Source organism: Blennius ocellaris, assembly GCF_963422515.1.
Source record: "Blennius ocellaris genome assembly, chromosome: 17".
Classification (NCBI taxonomy): domain Eukaryota; kingdom Metazoa; phylum Chordata; class Actinopteri; order Blenniiformes; family Blenniidae; genus Blennius; species Blennius ocellaris.
This window is the reverse complement of record NC_137666.1, coordinates 11,228,590-11,249,403: the sequence shown is the minus strand read 5'-3', so window position 1 is coordinate 11,249,403 and position 20,814 is coordinate 11,228,590. Positions and strand designations below refer to the sequence as shown.

Sequence of the window (20,814 nt, the reverse complement as noted above, 5' to 3'; positions counted from 1 at the left end):
ACTGGAAGTCATGACACTCTGGAGGCCGCCACTGTTGTTATTGTGCACCTAATCGCGCACGTGCAGAAAAACTATTTACTACGGCCATGGCGCGCCTCTGAAGCAGCAGCAACTTCGGCCGCCGTTTGGAAAAAGTTGGAAAAATATACTGTTTTCACTTGAAAATGTTCTCGTGTGAACTGGGCCTAAGGCTGCGCAAATTCTGCAGCAATTAGCACGTGCTTGACTTTGATGAGAACGCCATAATAAAGGTGTCAATGTTGTGTTGTATCCACTTCTCTTTACTAAAGTAGTGTGATATGCAGTGAAGGAATTGGGGGGGGGGGAGCAGATCATTTCATTGAAAAAACATGAAGGTTTTTTTTTCACCGACAGCACGAGATGCGAAATGACAAATCCATGCAGTCACTGCAGGCCTTCGTCACACAAAGCAAGCACATCATGACTTTGTCTAATAGAAAAAAGCTGTATAAACTATACAACATGGCCCCAGGTAACTTGACAGGTTGTGTGGGTTGTTTCCACTTCGGAACTCCCATGCTGCGGATGTCTGCTTTTGAATGTAGTGAAAATTGTTCAAAGTAGAGATGTGGAGCAGGTTTATGATGCCCTTTCGAGCCACCCTCATTGCTGTAACATAATGTACCGAGCCCACAACCACAAAGACCTCAGTCGAACGTGTTCAAGTTTTTGGGCATCATCTCACTGGCAACATCGCATCGGATTGTTTATAGGAGTGAGGAACCGCGTCTCAAAAATAGAAAAAGGTTTGACTCATGGCAAATTCGTATGGCTAAAAGGAGGGGCCGGGGAGGTAAAATGCCAAGTCGGTCACGGGAGCTGACCACTCAGGAGGCTGCTTCAGGAACAGGGGAGGGGCTAATGCCGGAGTTGGAGGCCCCATTGAGGGAGCGCTCTAAATCTCTGCAAGCAAAATATTTGATCAATGAGTCACAGCACACACACACACACACACACACACACACACACACACACACACACACACACACACACACACACACACACACACACACACACACACACACACACACACACACACACACACACACACACACACACACACACACACACACACACACACACACACACACACACACACAGCTGATCCATAACGAAACCGAATTAAAAGCGCCCCTCCAGCAATTCCTCAGACATGGCCCAGAGCTACGAACTCAAGTCCATCATGCATATACAAGAACATGTGTATATATGTGCGCACACACACACACACATGCACGCACGCGCTCAGAGAAAGCCCGGCTGCAGCTACACGAATGCAGACAGGATGCAGCCCACACCCATGCGAGCACAGCCATTCCGACCATGCTTTTTTTTTTTTTTAACATATTGCAAATGTCTGGAAGCCCCTCACCAATCTGCAGCTGGCACAGCGCAGGCAAAACCCAGAGGCTTGTGTAGGAACAACCTGTGCAAACATCACTCCACCCGAAGATACGACGCCCCGCCACATCTGTCAGCGTGCCAACACTTTCAGGTGACGATGGCTTTGTTGCATCTGCTTTTGTTTCTGCCTTAATTATAGCTAAAATACCCACGTTCACTTACCAAACAACAAGAAGGAAAATACAGGGCTATCTCTGCCCTAGCGAGTTGTCGTTTGAATGCAACATGGGGAGTTTTCTTCTTAAATAAACAGCTAAGTAAGAAAATAATGTGGTGTGCAGATAAAGTAGCACCATGTCTGAACGCATCGGCACACAACACAACAAACGTTGCTCAGAAATAATCACAGTCTTTCTTAAAGGGATACACACTGACAAACTGATGCTGTGTGGTCCAACAGAACAAATAGTACTGCTTTGCCATGGATACACCCCCCCCCCCTCCCAGGCCTCCTGCGTGGACTCCACGGTGGGGAGTCATACATACACACATGCCCAGTCAAACAGGACACTTTGTATTTCTTGAACCACACGTACACGCACACACACACACATATGGACGCACACAAAGAGATACACTCACACATAACGATGCACTTTCACACCCGAGAAGCCGACATCGAGTCAGCCACACCCAGTCCAAGTCCGGGAGCTGGTTTGCACGATTAGCGAGACTGCAGTGTTACAACCGGTGGACTGAGTTTAAACCAGGCTGTGCTAAAATGGACTAAATCCGCGTGCAGTCAGTGTGCTCCAGGCAGACGTGTTTATGCCACCGGGCACTAAGAAACACCGGCCATTACTTTAGTCGGTATGTACTGTACTGTCAAGACTGTCTCTGATCCTATTCCAAAACTTTCCCACGGGACTTCCATATGGTAGAAATAGGAGTGAGAAACTGATGGAGCGCAATGAAATTTTAACTATGACATTATTTCTTGCAAGTTTGAAAAGCAAAATAACCAAAGGGCAGATGCATCAGAAACGTGTAAGGCCATTCAGAAGGGTTGCCAGAGCTCGCCGAAGAAACAAGCAAAAAGGAAAAGAAGCCCAAAAACAAGCAACTTTCTCTCCAAAGTAGAATTGAAAAAAATAACTGCAAATAAATATGTATTAAAAAAAAGAAACAATCAAAGCACAATTACCACAAGAGAGACTTACTGAGAGTGTAAAACCACTAAAACATTTAACAAACAACATGAAACAGATTGCAAATAAAGTTTGGACTCGTGTGTAATCTGCTGATGATTGCATTTTACCAAAAAAATGAATAAATAAAAAGAAAATCACCCTCCAAAATGTACTCATTATCATGTGCACATTTTCTTTTTTGCCTTTTAGTTCGAGGACCTTGAACCATAGTATCCACTTTTTCTTACATTTCTCAGCAAATTTTCTTTGTTACTGACATTTTTTGTTCAAAAATACATTAAAAATCGATGTACGATAATATTGTTAATGTCTTTGAGGGTTCTAGCTCTGTTCCAAAGGGCACGTTTTAAAAAAATAAACCTGCTTGCTTATGCTTCTGAAACTGCAGCCATTTCCCAACCTGATTAAGTCATGTTACTTATATACAATCCCTATGCAATTTCTTTCTTACACATTTTATTTTACACTTATTTACTTTACCATTATTAAACGACTTTATTAAAACTTTTTTTTTTTTTAACCCTAAAGGGATTCTTGTGCTCAGTGTGGCTTAAATAAATTAAATACTTCCATGCATAATATAACCGTGAGCAATATAAAACATGAGATATTAATGTTAATACTTGTGCTTATTAAAATATTGCATGAAAAAATTTATTTGGCGCAATAATGCAGCTGAATTAATTTGTGGTCTTGGAAATACACACTGGTGGAATCATTTTAGGATCTAAAACATCACAACAAATTCTAAAACAAAATATGATTACATGAATAGTCTCTATACAAGTTTCTCTCGACTACATTGCATTTGTCCTTTCCAAGCTAAATATACTACAGTATAGTAAGTTAAATTCAATTGTGTGTAAATGATTAAGTCCTCACTTTGGTTCTCTTGGAAAAACAAATAGTTGATTGTTGTGATTTCCAGCTTGAAGGTTCTCCAAAATAGAGGCGGGTGAGTTTGTACAAAAGCTGGAGCTCATAACAGCTAGAGCAGCTCCAAAAAAAACTCCCAATCTGATAAAAATATACAAAGCATATTTGTGCAGAAGAGAAACATACACACACTCGCATGAAAGTCATTCATGATTTTCAGTTTTTTTTATGTGCATGAAAAATGTTCTTTAGAGGTTGAAATATGCCGCTGTTGCTCAAATGGTAGAGCAAGTTGTCCTTGAATAATTTGATTAAATTTGAATGATAAAGATATACAACCAAAAACCAGAGTGGTTAAGTTATTTAAGTTGGTAAACTATGAATCTGCCAGGATGGGAAAAGAGGGTGCACGCATCTTCCAACCGACAATTCGCAGTCAAACGTGATGGTATTTTTAATTCTAATTTCACATAATTATATCCTCCGTCTACCAAGTCTGGGTCACTTAACACAGCAAACATTGTCCTTGCCTAAAAATGTCAAATGATGAGCATCAAAGCAGAAAGTTTTGGAGGTCAGGAGAAGTAGCAACACCATAAAAAAAAAAAAAAGGCAATGCCGTCAAGTGGAAATAAATCCTGTATTCCTCTCGGTTTCTTTGAATCCAGGCGCTCTGGAACAGCGCCCTGAAGCCATCATTTCCACCTGACCGCCGGGGAGGTGACCCAGCAGTCTGGATGGCTGTGGCCTTCAAGCGACACACTTTCGTTAGCCCTTCCACAAATCTTCTCTCAGACTAGCCACAAAAGTCCCTCAGAGCCTCTGTATTTCGCTTCAGCATTTTTAAACCATTGTCTGACAGCTTCTCTATGCACCCCCCCCCCCCAAAAAAAAGGAAAGAAAGAAACGTCCTCGCACCCTGAACATCAAAAGGCCATATAATACAGCTTGAGGTAGAGCCCATTCAAAGACTGCCAGCTGTTGCAGACATCGTGGAGCTCGCTCCAAGCTCTGGAGGATAGCACCACATTCAAGTAAAAGGCTACACACCCACGCCTTAACAGGAAACGCACATGTGCGCGCGCACACACACACACACACACACACACACACACACACACACACACACACACACACACACACACACACACACACACACACACACACACACACACACACACACACACACACACACACACACACACACACACACACACACACACACACACACACACACACACACACACACACACACAGGTGTCGCCATATTGATATCAGAGCAGATCGAATTCTGTCTGCAGTGAAATCTGCCAGAGGAGGGGCTGAAGTCTGAAACAGCTTGGCGAATAAAGCAAATAAACTTGAATTATTTTATTTTTTGTCACCCTGTGATAAAAACAAGCCTTACAGTCGAGCCAAACGGCAAGGAGAGTTGATGGAAATATTGCTCCGTTGGATGTGAAGGCACAACAACTTTTGCAGCAGAGAAATGAAAAAAAAAAAAGCAGACGGCCGCCAAAAAGAACAGTTGTCTGTCCTGGTCGCCGTGCGCTTTGCTTTTTTTTTTTTTTTTTTTTTTCCCGGCGACGTCTGATGTTTGCGGGCGGGGTTGCGGTCGGTCACTCACTTGCATGTTTGTCTGCCAGAGCGATGAGTGTGCTGGAGATGTCCCTGCGCCGGTAAAAACACACCACTTTGGCCTCCACATTCCCATTGGCTGTCTGCAAACCAGAGACAATCAGCGTTACCACGGCAACAAGTTGGTGCCGCACGCAGTTGGAGCCAGCGCGCACACACACACACACAAACACACACACTGATGAAAAACCCATGGCCGAGACCCCCCCTCCCCCACCCCCCAACTTTGCCTGAAAACAAAGTGTGAGGCTACAACGCGCCTCTAAAATCATGTGTTGCAGTGATCAGGACGGTGTGAAGTGATCCAGCGAAGATGTGCCTCTTCCCAATAACACTTCATTAGTATGGCGACGCGAGACTGATTTTAGATTAGAAGCTGCATGAGAATGCTTTACTGGATACTCACAGAGAGAGGGGAAACTCATTGGAGCTTCAGCGCATCCATATCCTTGGCAAATCCTAATAGTTCGCCGGTAAAGACCAAGCATGCTGGATTAAAAGCCCTCATTACGACGCTACTACCAGTGAGGCTCGAAAAAACAAGCGCCCCATTTTAAGGAGAGAGAGTAAATATTCGGCAGTTGTGGACATATAATATATCTTTACATTCTGGAGGCATTTCGACGCTGCAGACATTCCACTTTGAAAATCATCAAATAATTAAAGCCCCATTTTCCATTTCTGTTCAAGGAAAAAAAAACACTGCAGAACAGACGCAGGATAATTGGCTCATTTATGACTGTTTTGGAGGGCAAACTGGAACACTTTTCACTACAAATAAATTGAGTTTTTTAATGAAATTTAGATGATCTATTTATCAACTTTTGTTTAAATGTCTTCTTTTTGTTTACAGGACATTCAGCCTCAGATCATCTTAGGATTTTGAACATCAATTATTAAGATTGGAAAAAAAATAAAAAATAAACCCAAAAAGCAGTCAAACCTAATTTAGGCCTCAGGGAAAAAGCTGTGTAAAAACAGAAACAAGGCATATCTGTGATCATAAGCACCACATTCATCAAGGCTCAGTTTAAACCATGAAGCCCAGCCTAACTTTTAATTAAAGTCACAGGAAAGTATTGTTCTCCTTTTACATGTCGGTGAAATCACCAAGGAGGTTTCACCAAGTACAGCAGAATTAAGAGTACAAGTGGCTTCGGCATTCCCATGGAGATTTAGTATGCAGCCCCGCAGACGTCAAACAACACAAAGGATGGCAAGCGAAGAGGGGATCATATAGAAGTGCGCGCAGGGGGATGACGCGAGTGCGAGGGAAGAAGTTATCAGTAAGTCAGAAGTTAACAAGTTGCTCGACTATGTTGGCAACGCTGACACAAAGAAAACGTGAAGGTAGAACCAAAGTACAGCTGAGTTTATAGTGAAACTGTGAGGCAACGTCAGTTCTATAATAAAGGGAGGAGCTGTTCAGTTGAGTGGTTTGCATTAAAAGGTCATCCCACAAACCTCTTATGGCAGTAACTTTCACTGTTTGTAGCGGGATCTCAAGAAGGAGGCTTGAATAAAAAGCTTGAAATGCGTGAAAATAAAGTAAGAGCGGAGTATAAAGGTTTTGTTTTTCACCGACTTGTTGTATTGCCTTTAATTTTTGATGAATTTGGCTAATTATCATTCATATTATGTTCAAATTAATTATCCTCGAGCTGATTTGGGGTATATCAACTTTCCATATATGGTTCAACAGTAGATTCCAAAAATATATAGATTTTCACCTAAACCATAACAGCATACACTCTTTAAACACAACACATCTTTCTGTTCAAAATACAAAAATGGGATATATAAATACAGGCTGTAATATTTCATGTGTTACATCCCAAACATCACCTAACAATGAATAAATCTAAAAAAAAAAAAGTCAAGATAGTACCGGTAATTGTAAAATTCAAAGTGGATCAGGTAATTCTCTATATTGAAAGAAACAAACAACTGAAATAGCTTATTTATAATTCTTGGATTTGTAGAGCAAAAAAAAAAAAAATGTTTTATTTGGTGGAAAGGGGGCAGAAATTGAGGGTGCAGATCTCTGGTTTAGCTTACAGTCTTTTAGAAGCTATTCTCGTAATGATTTGTTTCAGTTGTTAAGTGAATCGTTTTCGATTGCTTTGTCTCTAACGAACTTGTTGGTTATACAAAACATGTTATTTATTTTTTTCTAACCTTCACTTTTGAGGCTCCGACATTGCACATTTCCTTGTATTTCTTCCACAGTGTCAATTAAGAGTAATTAAACGAATGGTGTATTATTATTGGCCGTCTTTAATAAAATCGGTTATCTTTGCTTTGCTGGCGTTTCTCTTTACACCGTAACGAGACTGAAGTGTTGATTTTTCCTCTGTTGCAGTTGCAACTTGTCGAGTGTTTTCCCCCCTCCGCCCATGCTGCTGTGCGTCCTTAACCTGCAATTCAGACCTTATGTAGGAGAAACCCGAAGATCCCAGAGGAGCAGAGAGACTGACAGTGACAGGCAGAATAGAGGGCTGACGCTGAGCTCTGTGTCAATCACATTAAACAGTCTCTGTATTATCCAGCACAGGCCTGAAACAGGGGACTGACAGCGGGCACCTGTAAGTAGTCTACAGAGACAAGACTCTTTTTTTTTTCTTCTTCTTCCTGTTAGTTTTGACTGAACGACGTGCGCGGTAGTGGCCCGGGAACTACCCGGTAACCAATGCGGCGTTGTCACCCTAAAGTAATGCATGTAAAGAAGTTGTTTTTTTGAAAAGTCACAGGGTTTTTATAGTTTTCTTCTGTCACTTAGCAGGAGGTGAGTGTTTGTACTCAACACTCTCAGCCGTAAACTGTATTTAAAGTAGCTCCCAGCTATCAAAAGTGCACATTTGACAAATTAAAAAAAAAGTTTAGTCTTTACTACAAGCTGTTTTATAAGCCGTTTTGTTTTTTGTTTTTTTTGGATTCACAGACACAAAAGCAGTCAATGCCATGTGACTTAACCAATATGTGGAAGGTCAAGTATGGAAGTATAAGCGCCGCATTCAAGGGTACATACTTAAACTCACACAGCCGCAGTCACAGTCACTCACCTTATTCAACTCCTCTATCCTCCTGATCAGCAGTGGGTTACTGGACGAGTTCTCAAAATAAACATAATCTGCAGAGGAACAGCCAGAAGGAGCGGGAGGAGAGAGAAAGAGTAGTGAATGGAAAGGGAAAGCAAAAAAAAAAAGAGAGAGAGAGAGAAGATGTGTCAATCAACTTTGCAAGGTCATTCAAATATGCAGGGCAATTTCCAGTTGGACCACACAATGACAGCTTAATTAGTCAACAGGAAAGTGCAGCACAGACATCCACAAAATGTTGATTCGACTCAATTAGGCTAATTTCATACACAGCGGAGACTGTTGTAGTTGGGAGGTCTGACTGAATGAGATGTTGATGTGCTTATGTGGACACATAGATACACGCATGCACGCACACACACACACACACACACACACATACCAAATCTGGCTCTCCAGACCCTCCATTCAGGCTGCAAACCTTGTATTTCCTCAGCCCGCATGGTTTCTTTGTCTTATTGCTCCATTCATTCTCCCCGCGTGTGGTGTTGTTTGCATGCACAATGTGTCTGCATTTGTGTGTGTGGGTGTGTATTAGGGACTGCACGAGATTTACCACGCGTGTGTGGCTTCACTCTGCATTCACGTGGTGTGCGCGCGCGCGTGCGTGCGTGTGCTGGCATGATTCCAGACCCATTGGAGGCTTAGCTCTCACCAGGATGTCCCCACAGGCCCCAGTCTTGGTAGGGTGCCTGGTCTTAGCCCTGCATGTGTCTTGGCTGAGTGCTGTCAGATTATACCCCACACTTGGTAGGTTGCCTGGAGCTTGGAGCTATCCTCCCCTCACCCTGGACCTGCCCCCTCCCATCCCCCACGCTCCCCCCGGGGACCCAGCTTCTTGACCGACGAGGCCAGAGATCGCCCGAAATTCCACCAGCACTACCACTGTGTACACTTGACTCTTTGCATCCATTTCCTGATTTCTCATGTGCTTCACGCTAACTGGTTCGGGCAGAAAACCATCACGTTAGCACAGCCGGCATCTGTGCCGACATCCACATTCATTGTGTTATTGCGTCGCTGTCGGAGTCAAGAGGGAAAATTGACCTACAAAGAAACCTACAGTCAGTCTGATTGCTGAAAACAGTTTTCTTATTGCAACTGTTCAATGTAATAAGTCCTCTAACCTTGACAAGTGAAAGACTTTGCATATGAAGTACGTACAAACAAGCATGTTAAAGGAAGCATAAAGTCTTAAATAATCTCGGATGTGAGCACACAGAGAAGATGGGTCATCACTTTGTTGTAAATAAATTGACATTAAACCCACGTTGAGCTTTGTTTAAGTTTGTAAACCATTATCCCTCTGAAGGCGGATAAACCAAGGCTTCATTTGCACGTCAACATTTCAAACTAAAAATGGGAAACTTTTGTTGCGTTTCCATGACGGAGTTGTTCGGGGTCAGTGCAGTCGCAACATTTCGAAGACGCTCTGAATCCGTCTCCATGGAAACAGGGGAAACCGCAACTTTTCTGTAACGCTACTAGTGAGCATGTACACATGCCTTGTGTACAGGCGTGGATAGAACGACAATAACAACAATGTTTGCCTCCGGAGGGTCATGACTCTTCGTCCATATTATCCTCGGACTTGGGAGATTTATAGTTGAGTCACTGCAACAACAATCCAACGTTGACGTTTGTGTACTCACCATTGTTGATATTCATAGCATATTGTTCTCTGCGTGAATGAGTGTGTTCTCAATACAAAAACAAACAGCACAAACTCGTGGCCTGGCATGATAATCACATCAACATTCAACGTGACAACGTAACCGGACATCTTTTTCAAAACGCTGCCATGTAAATGCGAAACTTTTCTGAAACGAACAAACCAAAACGTTGCCTGTTCGCAAGAAACGTTGTTTCAACACTCAAACAGTCAAGACTGTGAGAAGTTGAGTATCTCAGAGACGGTAGTTGCAGATACACTAATCTCTCCGCCTACACCGATCTTCAGCATACTATAATGCAAAGCAGCCTGTGCAGGAAGGAGCAAACCTCATCTTCTCCAATGGAAAACCTTTTGCTCCACTAGTCCAATTGGTATTCCTCTTTCCACCCACACACATACACAAACATATTGAATAAAAGAGGTTCACACCCAATCTTTGGAAATTTCCCAAACAAAACTATAACCCATCTCCGTCTGAGGCTGCTAAAAGCTGACAGCGGGTCACTACAGTATAAATGTAAGAAGAAAAAAAAAAACACATACATATGTACTGTGCAGTGAACCACTGAATTATTATCCTCTGTATGAATATATAAGGATTTAACACTTCCTCTGGTGGGTTAACCGAAGCAGCAGCAACAGTTCAGAAGGCATGTAGAGTGCAATTTCTATGACAGCTTCTTCAGGAAACCAGAGACACCGATTCAGTGCGGAACATCGCTACGAGATGGGGAAACGATCGTCACATCACGCCTGTCTACTCTTCACCCTGTAACAGCTTGTTACGAGACTCCACTGCCAGTGTGACAACTTCGTCCTGCTGCTGAATATCAAATAGGCCAAGTTGAAATTGAGCAGCGCTGACACAGAAAATGAAGACACAGATATTGGACTTGCTCGTTTTCAGACGTACAGGCGAGGCAGCAGCCTGGAGGTCAATGGTGGAAGAAACTGGCTTAATCCGAGCTGTGATCACCAGACTGGCTGTGAAACTGTGGGAATGTGACCATCCTTTGAGTGAGTCGTCCTTGGGCAACACATTTACTTAACAGTAACACAATAATGTAATTGCACAGCCGACTGAATTCATCTGGGGACATTTTTTTTTCTAAATAGCAGTTTGTCAAATTATGTATTTATGTACAAAAGTATCTGATGGCTGCAGCTTTTTAACGCCACCCCTCCCCCACCCCCCTCCTCATAAAAACCCTGAACTCTCGAGTTCTAAATTAAAGCCAATTAAAGCTTTGGATTGTTTGAACATACAAACATAACATTGTCGTGGGGGGGGGGGGGGGGGGGGTTTGCTGCTGGTTTTCTTCATAGATCAAGAGGTTAAGATATTTTTAGGGGGCTGTCCCAATTTCCACAAAAAACTTGGAAAACTGCTCGGCAGCGCTGGAACAAATGAGACTTTCGTCGTAAATTAGCAAATTAGACCTTTTTAAAAAAAATATATATTTTTAGTTTTGGACAGTTGGCTCAATAAAACTGCTGTAGGGGATTAAATGAGTTATATCACAATTATTCACGAGTTTAAAAAGATACAATTAATTGATAGAATGATTTACAGATTGCTAAGGGATGGATAAAACATGCCCCCTGCTGTGGGACATTGACTGATCGCAACTGTAGGGAACTCGAAAAGTTACTGTATTACACAAATGTGAAGGCCTAATAATGACATCAATGGCCCGATCAAGCAATTTCTTCATTGTTTTTTTTTTTTTATCATTAAACTGTCATGATGAAATGGTGTGAGACAGAAAATAGTAAATCGAGCATACTATGGGTTGTACAAACTGATACAAAAATCAATTGTTATCTAAACTGTTATTGATTTGTTTTAATCCTACATAGTGAGCTAATCCCTTATTTCACTCATCTCTTTATTTTAGTATGAAATCAATATTATTGAAGCCCTATAAGTAGACACAGCGCAGAAGATTAAATCATAGTTGCTGAACGACAAAAAAGAAGAAGAAGAGACATAAAAAAATAAAATAAAATACACCATTAATACTCTTGGAAGCGACAAAGCTGTGGATGCTCAACGCTGATCCAAAACGTCCTTTCACATTTGAAAACAGCGACTGCTCAGGACGGAACGGCGGCCTTCAAACGTTCGCCAGCTCTGAAAGACGGAGAGCCAAACTGCGTCATGACCGTTACAACATGGCGTTTTGATGTGGCGTTGGGTGTGAATCTGCGCCGCACTCCTAAGAGTTTCTCTACGTTGGTGACGGCGTGCTAGATTTGGAGAAGGTGGGACATTGGGCACAACTCGCCGTCTTCCTTCTTTTTTTTTTTTTACTGGCTTGGGAACTTGAGTTACCAAGAATGAAATCACTTTTAAGTTCAACCCGCGTCCCCTCCTGACGCCTCCGGCGATAAAAAGAAAAACACCAAAAAAAAAAAAAGAAAAGAAAACGGTTAAATGAGTGTCAAGAGTGGGCTGTGTGAGTGTTGGAGTTTCCACCATGTGAGGAGCTGAAGCCTGGTAGAGAAAAAGCTGGAGAGAAACTCAAAATGAGAGCAACAGAGAGAGAGAGAGAGAGGGAGAGAGGGAGAGGGAGAGAGAGAGAGAGAGAGAGAGGGCCTGTAGGCACTGAGCAGCGTCACTCAGTCTCTCCATTCCCCATCAGCCCTCCTGCCGCCTCAACCCGCATACAACCACCCCGCTCTCCATCCCCCACTCCCTGCGTCCGGCCAATCGGGGGGCTCCGGTGGCCGTGACGTCACAGTGCAGTCAAATTTTGTGCGAGCCAATCAAGGCATGTTACCGAGCCCCAAAAGAGAGAGTCTGCTGGGCTGATTCAAACCAGGCCAGAGAGAGACAGACAGGCAGAGAAGCGAAATGATGGGAGAGACCAAACAGGAGATAAATGATAATCAGCCCGGGCGAGGTGTGCACGGGCGGAGGACTCCGTGTGACGGGGTCGCATTTAGGCTCAATCTGACATAGGCGTGGAGGTCTGGCCGCAAAAAAAAAAAAAAAAAAAATCACGCCAACTCCGCACGGTGAAGTCACATTCGCTTTAATCACATCTGAACTAATTCACAGAGCCTTAATCAAGTAATTTCCTTCAGTCGTCGTCTGTGTTCGACGACGCAGACCAACGTGTTTTCAGAAACACCGCCGTATTTACATTCAGCACGTAAAACACAGCACATGCCACATGCGTCTTCTTCAAAAAGACAAAGTACCTGATATACAAACGGCAGCAGACAGGAGGCCATTAAAACACATCTTTTAGTGGCTCGGCGAGGAGAATATATTGTGTTGTCGCTCCTAATTCTTACAAGTTGTTAGACGATGAATTTTAAGTGTGGCACGAATGATACCCCCGCCTTGTCGAATAGGAGTTTTATATGCTGATTGCATTGTAAAAGCCGATGCTGGTACACCTTAGAGCAGCTGTTCCCGTCCTGGGAGCTGGGAAGTCCCATGAGGAGCTGCAAGATGCACAATAATCCACCACCACCACCCCCCCCACCCCCAAACCCCATACTTTTCTAAAATCTCTGTTTATTGTTTTATTTCTTTTCCCTTTGGGACTTTAAACACGCTTAAACCGAAGCAGGTCCTGGAAGGAACGCTATGTTTTGGTTTGCTGAGCTGTTCACAGCCCATAAAAACACATAGGTTGTGATGAAAAGTTGAGAGCCAACAGGCTGGAGCCAAGAGCCTACACGCACCCCCCAGCATACCTTTTGTAGCATTTCGGGGGCGTTTCGTACTGTACAATCTACGACAATACTGCTTTTTCCATTTCATTCATCCATCAACTCACTGTGACCCGAGCAAATGGCCTGGCTCTTTGTATATTTTTTTTTTTCCCTGCATGTGGGCTCGTAATGAAAACTGTGTGGACGCCGCTGGTCTCAGTCAAATCTGCTTCATTTGGGAAGGCAAAAACGTAGCAGCACATAGCGGAAGGGAAAATCCGTCCGTACTCTCCGCCGCCTGTGTTTCAGAAGTGCTCAGTTACACGACGAAATCAACAGAACAGCAAAATAAAGCTGGACATCGGCTAAACAAAGACCGGCCCATAAAAGAACAACTAATTGTTAAAGGAAGGTTTGAAGAAATGTTATGATTCAACCCTAATTTTTTGATGTCAAAATTTAATTAAACCCTCAAACACAACATTCTAGAATTTAATTTACTACAGAACGGAGCCCAATCTGTGACCCGTTTTCATTTATTTCAGCCCCCTTTTTTTTTTTTTTTTTTTTAAATAGTTACTCACCTTGTCCTAAATATTATTCCTTGGTATTTTATGGTATCATTTTACTGCCAAAATTTCAGATCCGAGGCAGTATTAGAAGAACAGTGATGAGGTAAATAAACCATTCATCTAGTCGATCAAAACATTTTTTTTACTAAACAAACTTCACTATTATTCTTTTTTTTTTAATATAAGCAAAACAAAAGGCATGTGTCTGCAGTTTCATCAGATGTCATGGAAATGTGTTTTTACTACTCAGCCTTGAAGGGAAGAATAATCAGAACGATAATCACCAGATAAATTGATAGTTTTAAACAAAAGCCGGAGCCTCACTGGTCTGTCCTTGAGTAGTAGCTCTATTTTCGCATCTGCTGCTCTGTCTGGCAACATCTGATCACCTGACAAAGAGTATCGGCACAGCACCGTTCCTGCCACTGGCAGGCCAATTAAACAGTTGTCTCCCACATTACTGCTACACAATATGCTCAAAAAATGTTTAAGAAACCGCAGCCTAAATTAAAGAGGGATGATGGTATGGGTGGGGAAAGTCAAAACTACTCAGAAAGTAATCAATAAGACGGGGTGGGAATATGGTAAATTTGTCTAGGATGTGCAATTAAGTTGAGAGTGAAAAATATTCAAGCTCCACACGCATCCTGGGGGGGGGGTACAGTTGCTGCATACAGTATAGCATGGCCATAATGAGAAGGGCTGGGTTGGAGCCGAGACGGGAGACAGAGAAACAGGAAACGAAGAGCATGAACATCCGCCCACGCGTTGCCCATGCACGCATACCCCCCCCCCCTCCACAGCCCACACCCCACCCAGTACTCACTCACACACCGAGAGGTGTGTCTGTCGCCGTGAGTGGTTGCAGCTCAGGCTGTCATGGCATGAATTAGGGTTTCTATGGTAATGGCAGGTAATTTACTATTCTGATATCCAACTCGCACCGTATTTTCACACGTTGATAACCGACACGATCCCCGCTTCTCGAGACTCGATCGCTGCCGTTGAAAGCTGCACACATCTGTTCAGAGTGGGACCGATACATCCGGCTACTGACCCACCTTTATCTTAAGGGGCTTCTGGGTCTATTGACAGAAAATAGAAATATGCCCTTTCATTTCTTTTCTTTCGGTCTTTTAACCTGACAATATTTCATATTCGAGCCAGGAATACAAAAATATTAATTTCCCATAAATGTCAGTATTTGTATTGAGGATGAGATGGATTCTGTCTCATAAAAAAAAAAAAAAAAAAAAAAGTAGTAGTAACTCCCATCTGTCTGGCACTTGTGTTGGAGAAATCACTGCAGCTTCTTCGAATGTGATAAATCAGCAGACCCACGCAACATTTAGACATTAAAAAAAAAAAAAAAACCCTACAACATCCATTTTAGACCAGTTTAAAGTCCAACCATGTGTGGTCCTAAAAAAAAAAAAAAAAAAAAACAGCACTCTGCAGATTGCTGGTAGCAAACTCTCCGACCGACATGTGTGCTGTTGGTGCTTTTAAGAAATGCGATGATGGGTACACTTTGTTGAATGGCTATAATAGCCGTCATTCATCGACCAACTGGCTTTCCAGGGCCTGGCAGGATGGCAGCAGAGACGCCTCAGATCTCCGCTCCGCGCGTACACCCACCAGACCTGCGAGGGAGACAACTGCCAGCGTGGGAAATTAACACCACCCAGCAGCTAAACAAAGTGTGGGCACTTGTCAAAGTTTGTGAGTTAGTCAGTTTGTGTATTAGTAAACAGTGCAACGCCTTTTAAGCACATGATGAATCATTACTGGCAGCCAGGAGAAAATCCTCAACCGGCCAAAAGAAATGTGGGCATTGACACCTAAGTTTGCCACTTTTTAAGTTAGTAAACACTACAACACATTTAGCACACTCTGTACACGAGCTGTCACACTCCAGCACCCTCAGTGATTAGTCAAAGTATTTATATAAGGGACAGACTCACAATCTTTTCAAATTATCTTTGAATGTTATTAATTGATGCAGCTGGTGTCCATACAAACTCACGCCTTTGCTGATGCTGCTGGTAATAGTTCTTGTGCAAATATAAGTTAGGAAATGCATGTGAAATTGCAGCGGACTTCATTTCCAGACAGAAGCGCAGTCGGGAAAACAGGAATTATTCTGAAAAGAATTGATTTGTTTCTGGTACATTCAAATCAAACTAAATGGGAACAGTCAGCACCGAAACACTATAAGGCGGGGAAAAAAAGATTCTGGCCTCATCTACTGCAACACAATGTCACCCAAGAAGCCTGCATACATGCATGGCGATGGCAGCACTCTGGAGAATTGTCCGTCCTCCACGAACACTAATTCACAAGCATGGTTGTGTTTTAATTTTCGGGAAGAGTGCAAACAGAAACTTGTCTGAAGGTTTCTGTCCGTTCTGAAGAGCATGCAGAATGTGATGCCTTGACAATATGCAATAGCAAAAAAAAAAAAAAAAAAAAAACCAACGCAACATGCACGTTGAATAAATAACACCCATGCCTAACAGAGCAACGATGAATGGAAAGGAAATTTTTGTGATACTAGCTGCGATTTCAGTACAAGTTCTTGTTGACAGTCACGTCCCATATTGATAACATCATAATACAAGTAACTATAATTGTTTTGACTGCGCAAATCATGACTTGTGACATTTTAATTCCATTATATACAAAACGAGTTAGTAGCCAATCTGAAGGAAAATCTAAAGTCTTACCATCTTCTGCTTAAGGATCTTACATTTTACCATCAACTCTTTTACCATTAAGTATCAGGGGCTCCCTTCACCTCCCCCGGACAGGCTGCAAAAACCGCAGACGAGCTGCTCCACCATGCCCACCAGTGATACGCCAAAACTTGGGATATAGTCTGTACCCGTTCCCCGACACTTTCCTGCGTGTCGAAGGGGGAAAGCAGTCGGAAAAAGCGCTTACGGGCACCGGACGAGTGGCTTGTGGCCTGCTCGGTAAAAACAAAGACATCAAGGCCCACGGAGCCAGCTTTTGTCCACTCCTCATTCAGGGGAAGTCATTGCTTTTCTAAGATGATCCTGTATTGTCTTGCAAAGTAGCAGCCATCTTTTTCAAGCGGCCTGCTTTGTTCTGACGTTGGCCTGAGGTGCTCCCAGGAGAGGCTCTGCTGAATGATCAGGCTCAATTCTTGGCCCAAAGTGTGATTGTTTACGGTTTAAATCATCACTGAAACCGTGGTACAATTTAACGTATTGCTTATTCAATACTGTGATTATGTCAACTTATGTGATCGGAAAAAAAAGAAAACAACTTTATAGAACTGGCAAGATTAGCAGGACGCGATGTGATTCATTAAACAACTTTTTTTCTGAGGTCATAAAGTTTGGAGGCCAGACCATACCATCCTCAATCGACCAGGCAGACAGGCGGGGATAATCATCCATTTTCGCTTTAGATTACGTCTCTAAAACACAATGAGCTTACCTATTATATTATACGAGTCTGACAGTGAAGAGAAACCAAAGGAAACAACATTTGGCCGGTTAAGTGTTAACTTTCTGTCCTGGCCTGGATATAATCCTGCTGTCAACCAGGTAGGCCTCGATTCATTTAACTAAATGAAATGAAGGCTGTGACGCTCACTGCGGGCCATTTCTGATGCTTGTATTGAAGCCGAGGAAAGAATATTACAAGTATGAGTTGCTTTCCCTCCTTTTTTCTTAGACAGACACACATCAACAAAGATCAGCAATTAGGCTCTTTCGCAACTCAAAGGGAATTAATGAGCCACCCTGGAAACTGAACATCAACATCAACATTAAAGCTATATTGGTCTGCGTTGTACTTGATGACATCTTACATTTGAAGTGACTTTTCACAAAGATCTGCCTCTCAAAAGAAAGCCCCCCACTGTATCTAAAGTGTGGCACAGCTGCAGCAACTTTAATGTGACTATTTTTACACTGTACCTACAGGATGTGAATCAGAGCAGCATGGGCACACAATGAGTGGGAGGGGAAATCAGGAATCTTAATTAGGCATTAAGAGGACTTGCCTTTACAAAAAAAAAAAAAAAAAAAATGGAAGAGATGCCCCTTGTGTTTGTTTGGATGCATCTCCCTTCTGCATGCTTTTGCAAAATGTGCAAGTCCGATCCTGCAGTTCACTTCTTTGCAGGTTAAATGTAGCGCCTTTAACTTTGTGATCACTTAAAAAAAAAAAAAAGGAAAAAAGGAAAGCCTGCTTTCCCCATGAGACTGAAGCGGTTTCTGCAGGTCACTTTGGAGTCGAAACTGGGTTGCAAAACTTTTACAATATGTTCAACGCGTTCAACTTAAATCTATACGGGCGCAATGCACGGCGGCTCTAGGTGCACCCGTACGCTGAAGTAGTTGTGTGTAAGTTCCTGGGAAAACGCAAAAATAAAGAAGCGAGGAAAGAGCAGCTTTGTAAGAGAGCGACTACTCTTCGTCACCATCCTCCTCATCCTCCTCTTCATCATCATCACCATCATCATCATCTGTGAAGCACAAGGCTCTTTAGCTTTAGGAAAATAAAAAAGGAAAGAGCGACCACGCTCTGTAAATACAGAGAAGATCGGCGGTGAATAACGGCGAGCCCTTAATATTTTTTTGTTTTGTTTTTTTTTTTTAAAGAAAAGAAAACACACGGGAAGGTCCCGACAATGTTAGCCCGTCCGCCTTACCTCCAACCCGGTACATGTTCGCTGCCATGACTGCCCCCGGTCCCTGGCTTCCTCTCCAGGTAGAGGGCTGGCTCTCTTCTCCGTGGCGCTGCCGGAGCTGTGTGTTAGCACTGCCGCCGCTGTGTGTTGGAAAATGGTGGATTGATCAATACGAAACAGACTGGCCGAGGGATCTTAAAGAGACAGTGCGCTTCTTTCTGAAAAAAGCTCCACGCGCTCGGACGGAAACGAGTCGTGAGAGAGAAATTAGCCCCGCAATAACTCGGCTAATTTGGTTAGCTAACGTTTTCAAAAACCCGACAACGTCATTATTTACCAACGTCCGCGAGGAGAAGCCGCGCTTCGCGTGACGTCACTGGCGCGAGCAAAACCAACCGTTACCGTGGTTACTGAGTTATAACATGTTTTGTCAATATTTACATGGTAGAAAACAGTTTGAAACAACAGAAAGTCTGCGTTTTGTTGTGTTTTAGGAGGTGGCTTTTAGATGGAAAGTTTGAGGAATAACTCACTGTCCATTCTCGAAGTGAAAACTGTGAAAGAAACTGTCAAAATGGACCAAAACAGATTTTATAGTCGACTAACCGAGAAAGTGAGGATGTTTAGTTATTTCAATAATATAAGCACAACAAGACTGACTGTTTTTACTTGCAATTATTATCTGAAACAAAATTAAAGTTATTGACGAGGGAAGCTCACACATAGATGTTTAGAATAGAATAGAAGAAGAAAAACTATGTTAATCCCAGAGGGAAATTATTTTGTGGAGCGCCACACAGGATAAAGAGAAAATAAAGTTAAATATCAATACATCCATCCATCCTTCCTTCCTTCCTTCCATCCATCCATCTATCCTTCCATCCACCGGTCCATCTTTTTGGGTCCCAGTGGCAGCATGAAAAGCAAAGAAGTTCAGATATCCCTCTCCCCTGAAATTTGCTCCAGTTCTTATTATGGGGACCCAAAATTGATTTCAGACCAGATATGCTCTTTACAGCCAGCCCTGAGTCAAGTCCCTGTTAGACATGCCTTTCAGATCAGATGCCTAAACCAGCACAACCCAACCTATTGAGTATATAAACATGTAGACAAAGTAAGTACATTGTTGTGCTCAAACATATAATCAATCCTTAAACAATGCACCAAACAGCAATGGGATAACATCCATGTTTCCACCTTTGGTTCTGCTATAACCAACCTATTTTCACAAGGTGCAAGAGCCATCCTGCAGGATACACCCTGGATAGGTCATCAGGCCATCACAAAGCAAACACAGGCAACCTAATTCCTACATGTAAAGCAACTTAGACATACTTACTAAGTTATGGCTATGCTATTGTTTCCATGGCCACGCACCAAATCAGTATAAGCAAAATGAGTTCATATTTCCTATGAACTCAGGAAATGTTTAATTTTTAACATGCAATACGTTATCTTCATCCTAATGTGGGTGAATATTGGATGGGGGAGCTTATTTTCAGTTTTATTTTATAAGGTTATCTCACTGAGGCCAAGGTCTCATTTTCAAAAGAGACTTGCAAAACAGAAAAATACAACTACCAACAGACATAATGACCATGTTTTAAATCAAATCATTATTCACTGAAGACAGGGTGAAAGAACCAGAACCAGAACCAGAAATACAATTATGTGTTTCAAGGCTTGCCATCTCTCACGATATTAGCTTTAGCAGGCATCTCTGAGGCACCTTGATCAGGTGTCTCAGAAATCCGGTTTCAATTGGGACATCTACAAAGTTGCATTTCTGAAAACTATGTTCCTAGTCCATTCTGAAAACACAATGATTCACACAACACATCACCAGGGTAATCCACCCTAATTGAGATTTTTCCTCAAAATATAAAGACATGTGTGTTCATATATGTGAAGGAGGGGAAAAAAGGCATTGAAAAACCTTGCCTTTTATCTATTGCGGACTGTGTCATCTCCCAATACAGATGGAAAAGAATCAGTAAATACATGTGGACTGTTTTCAAACTACTACTGAAATGAACTACTTACC

General features: G+C 42.5%; 1 protein-coding gene across 2 annotated transcripts in view; it reads right to left on the bottom strand.

Annotated features, from left to right (window-relative positions):
* mta1 (metastasis associated 1) overlaps positions 1 to 18,911 on the bottom strand; it is a 44,358-nt gene extending 25,447 nt beyond the window's left edge. For both annotated transcript variants that reach the window (XM_080512264.1, XM_080512265.1), the window contains exons 1-3: positions 18,792 to 18,911; positions 8,153 to 8,220; positions 5,080 to 5,173 (exon numbers count right to left, since the gene is read on the bottom strand). In XM_080512264.1, coding sequence (XP_080368390.1) covers positions 5,080 to 5,173; positions 8,153 to 8,220; positions 18,792 to 18,819 — 190 coding nt within the window. In that variant the 5' untranslated portion in view covers positions 18,820 to 18,911. The remainder of the gene's footprint in view (positions 1 to 5,079; positions 5,174 to 8,152; positions 8,221 to 18,791) is intronic.
* Between the last annotated feature and the right edge of the window lie 1,903 nt (positions 18,912 to 20,814).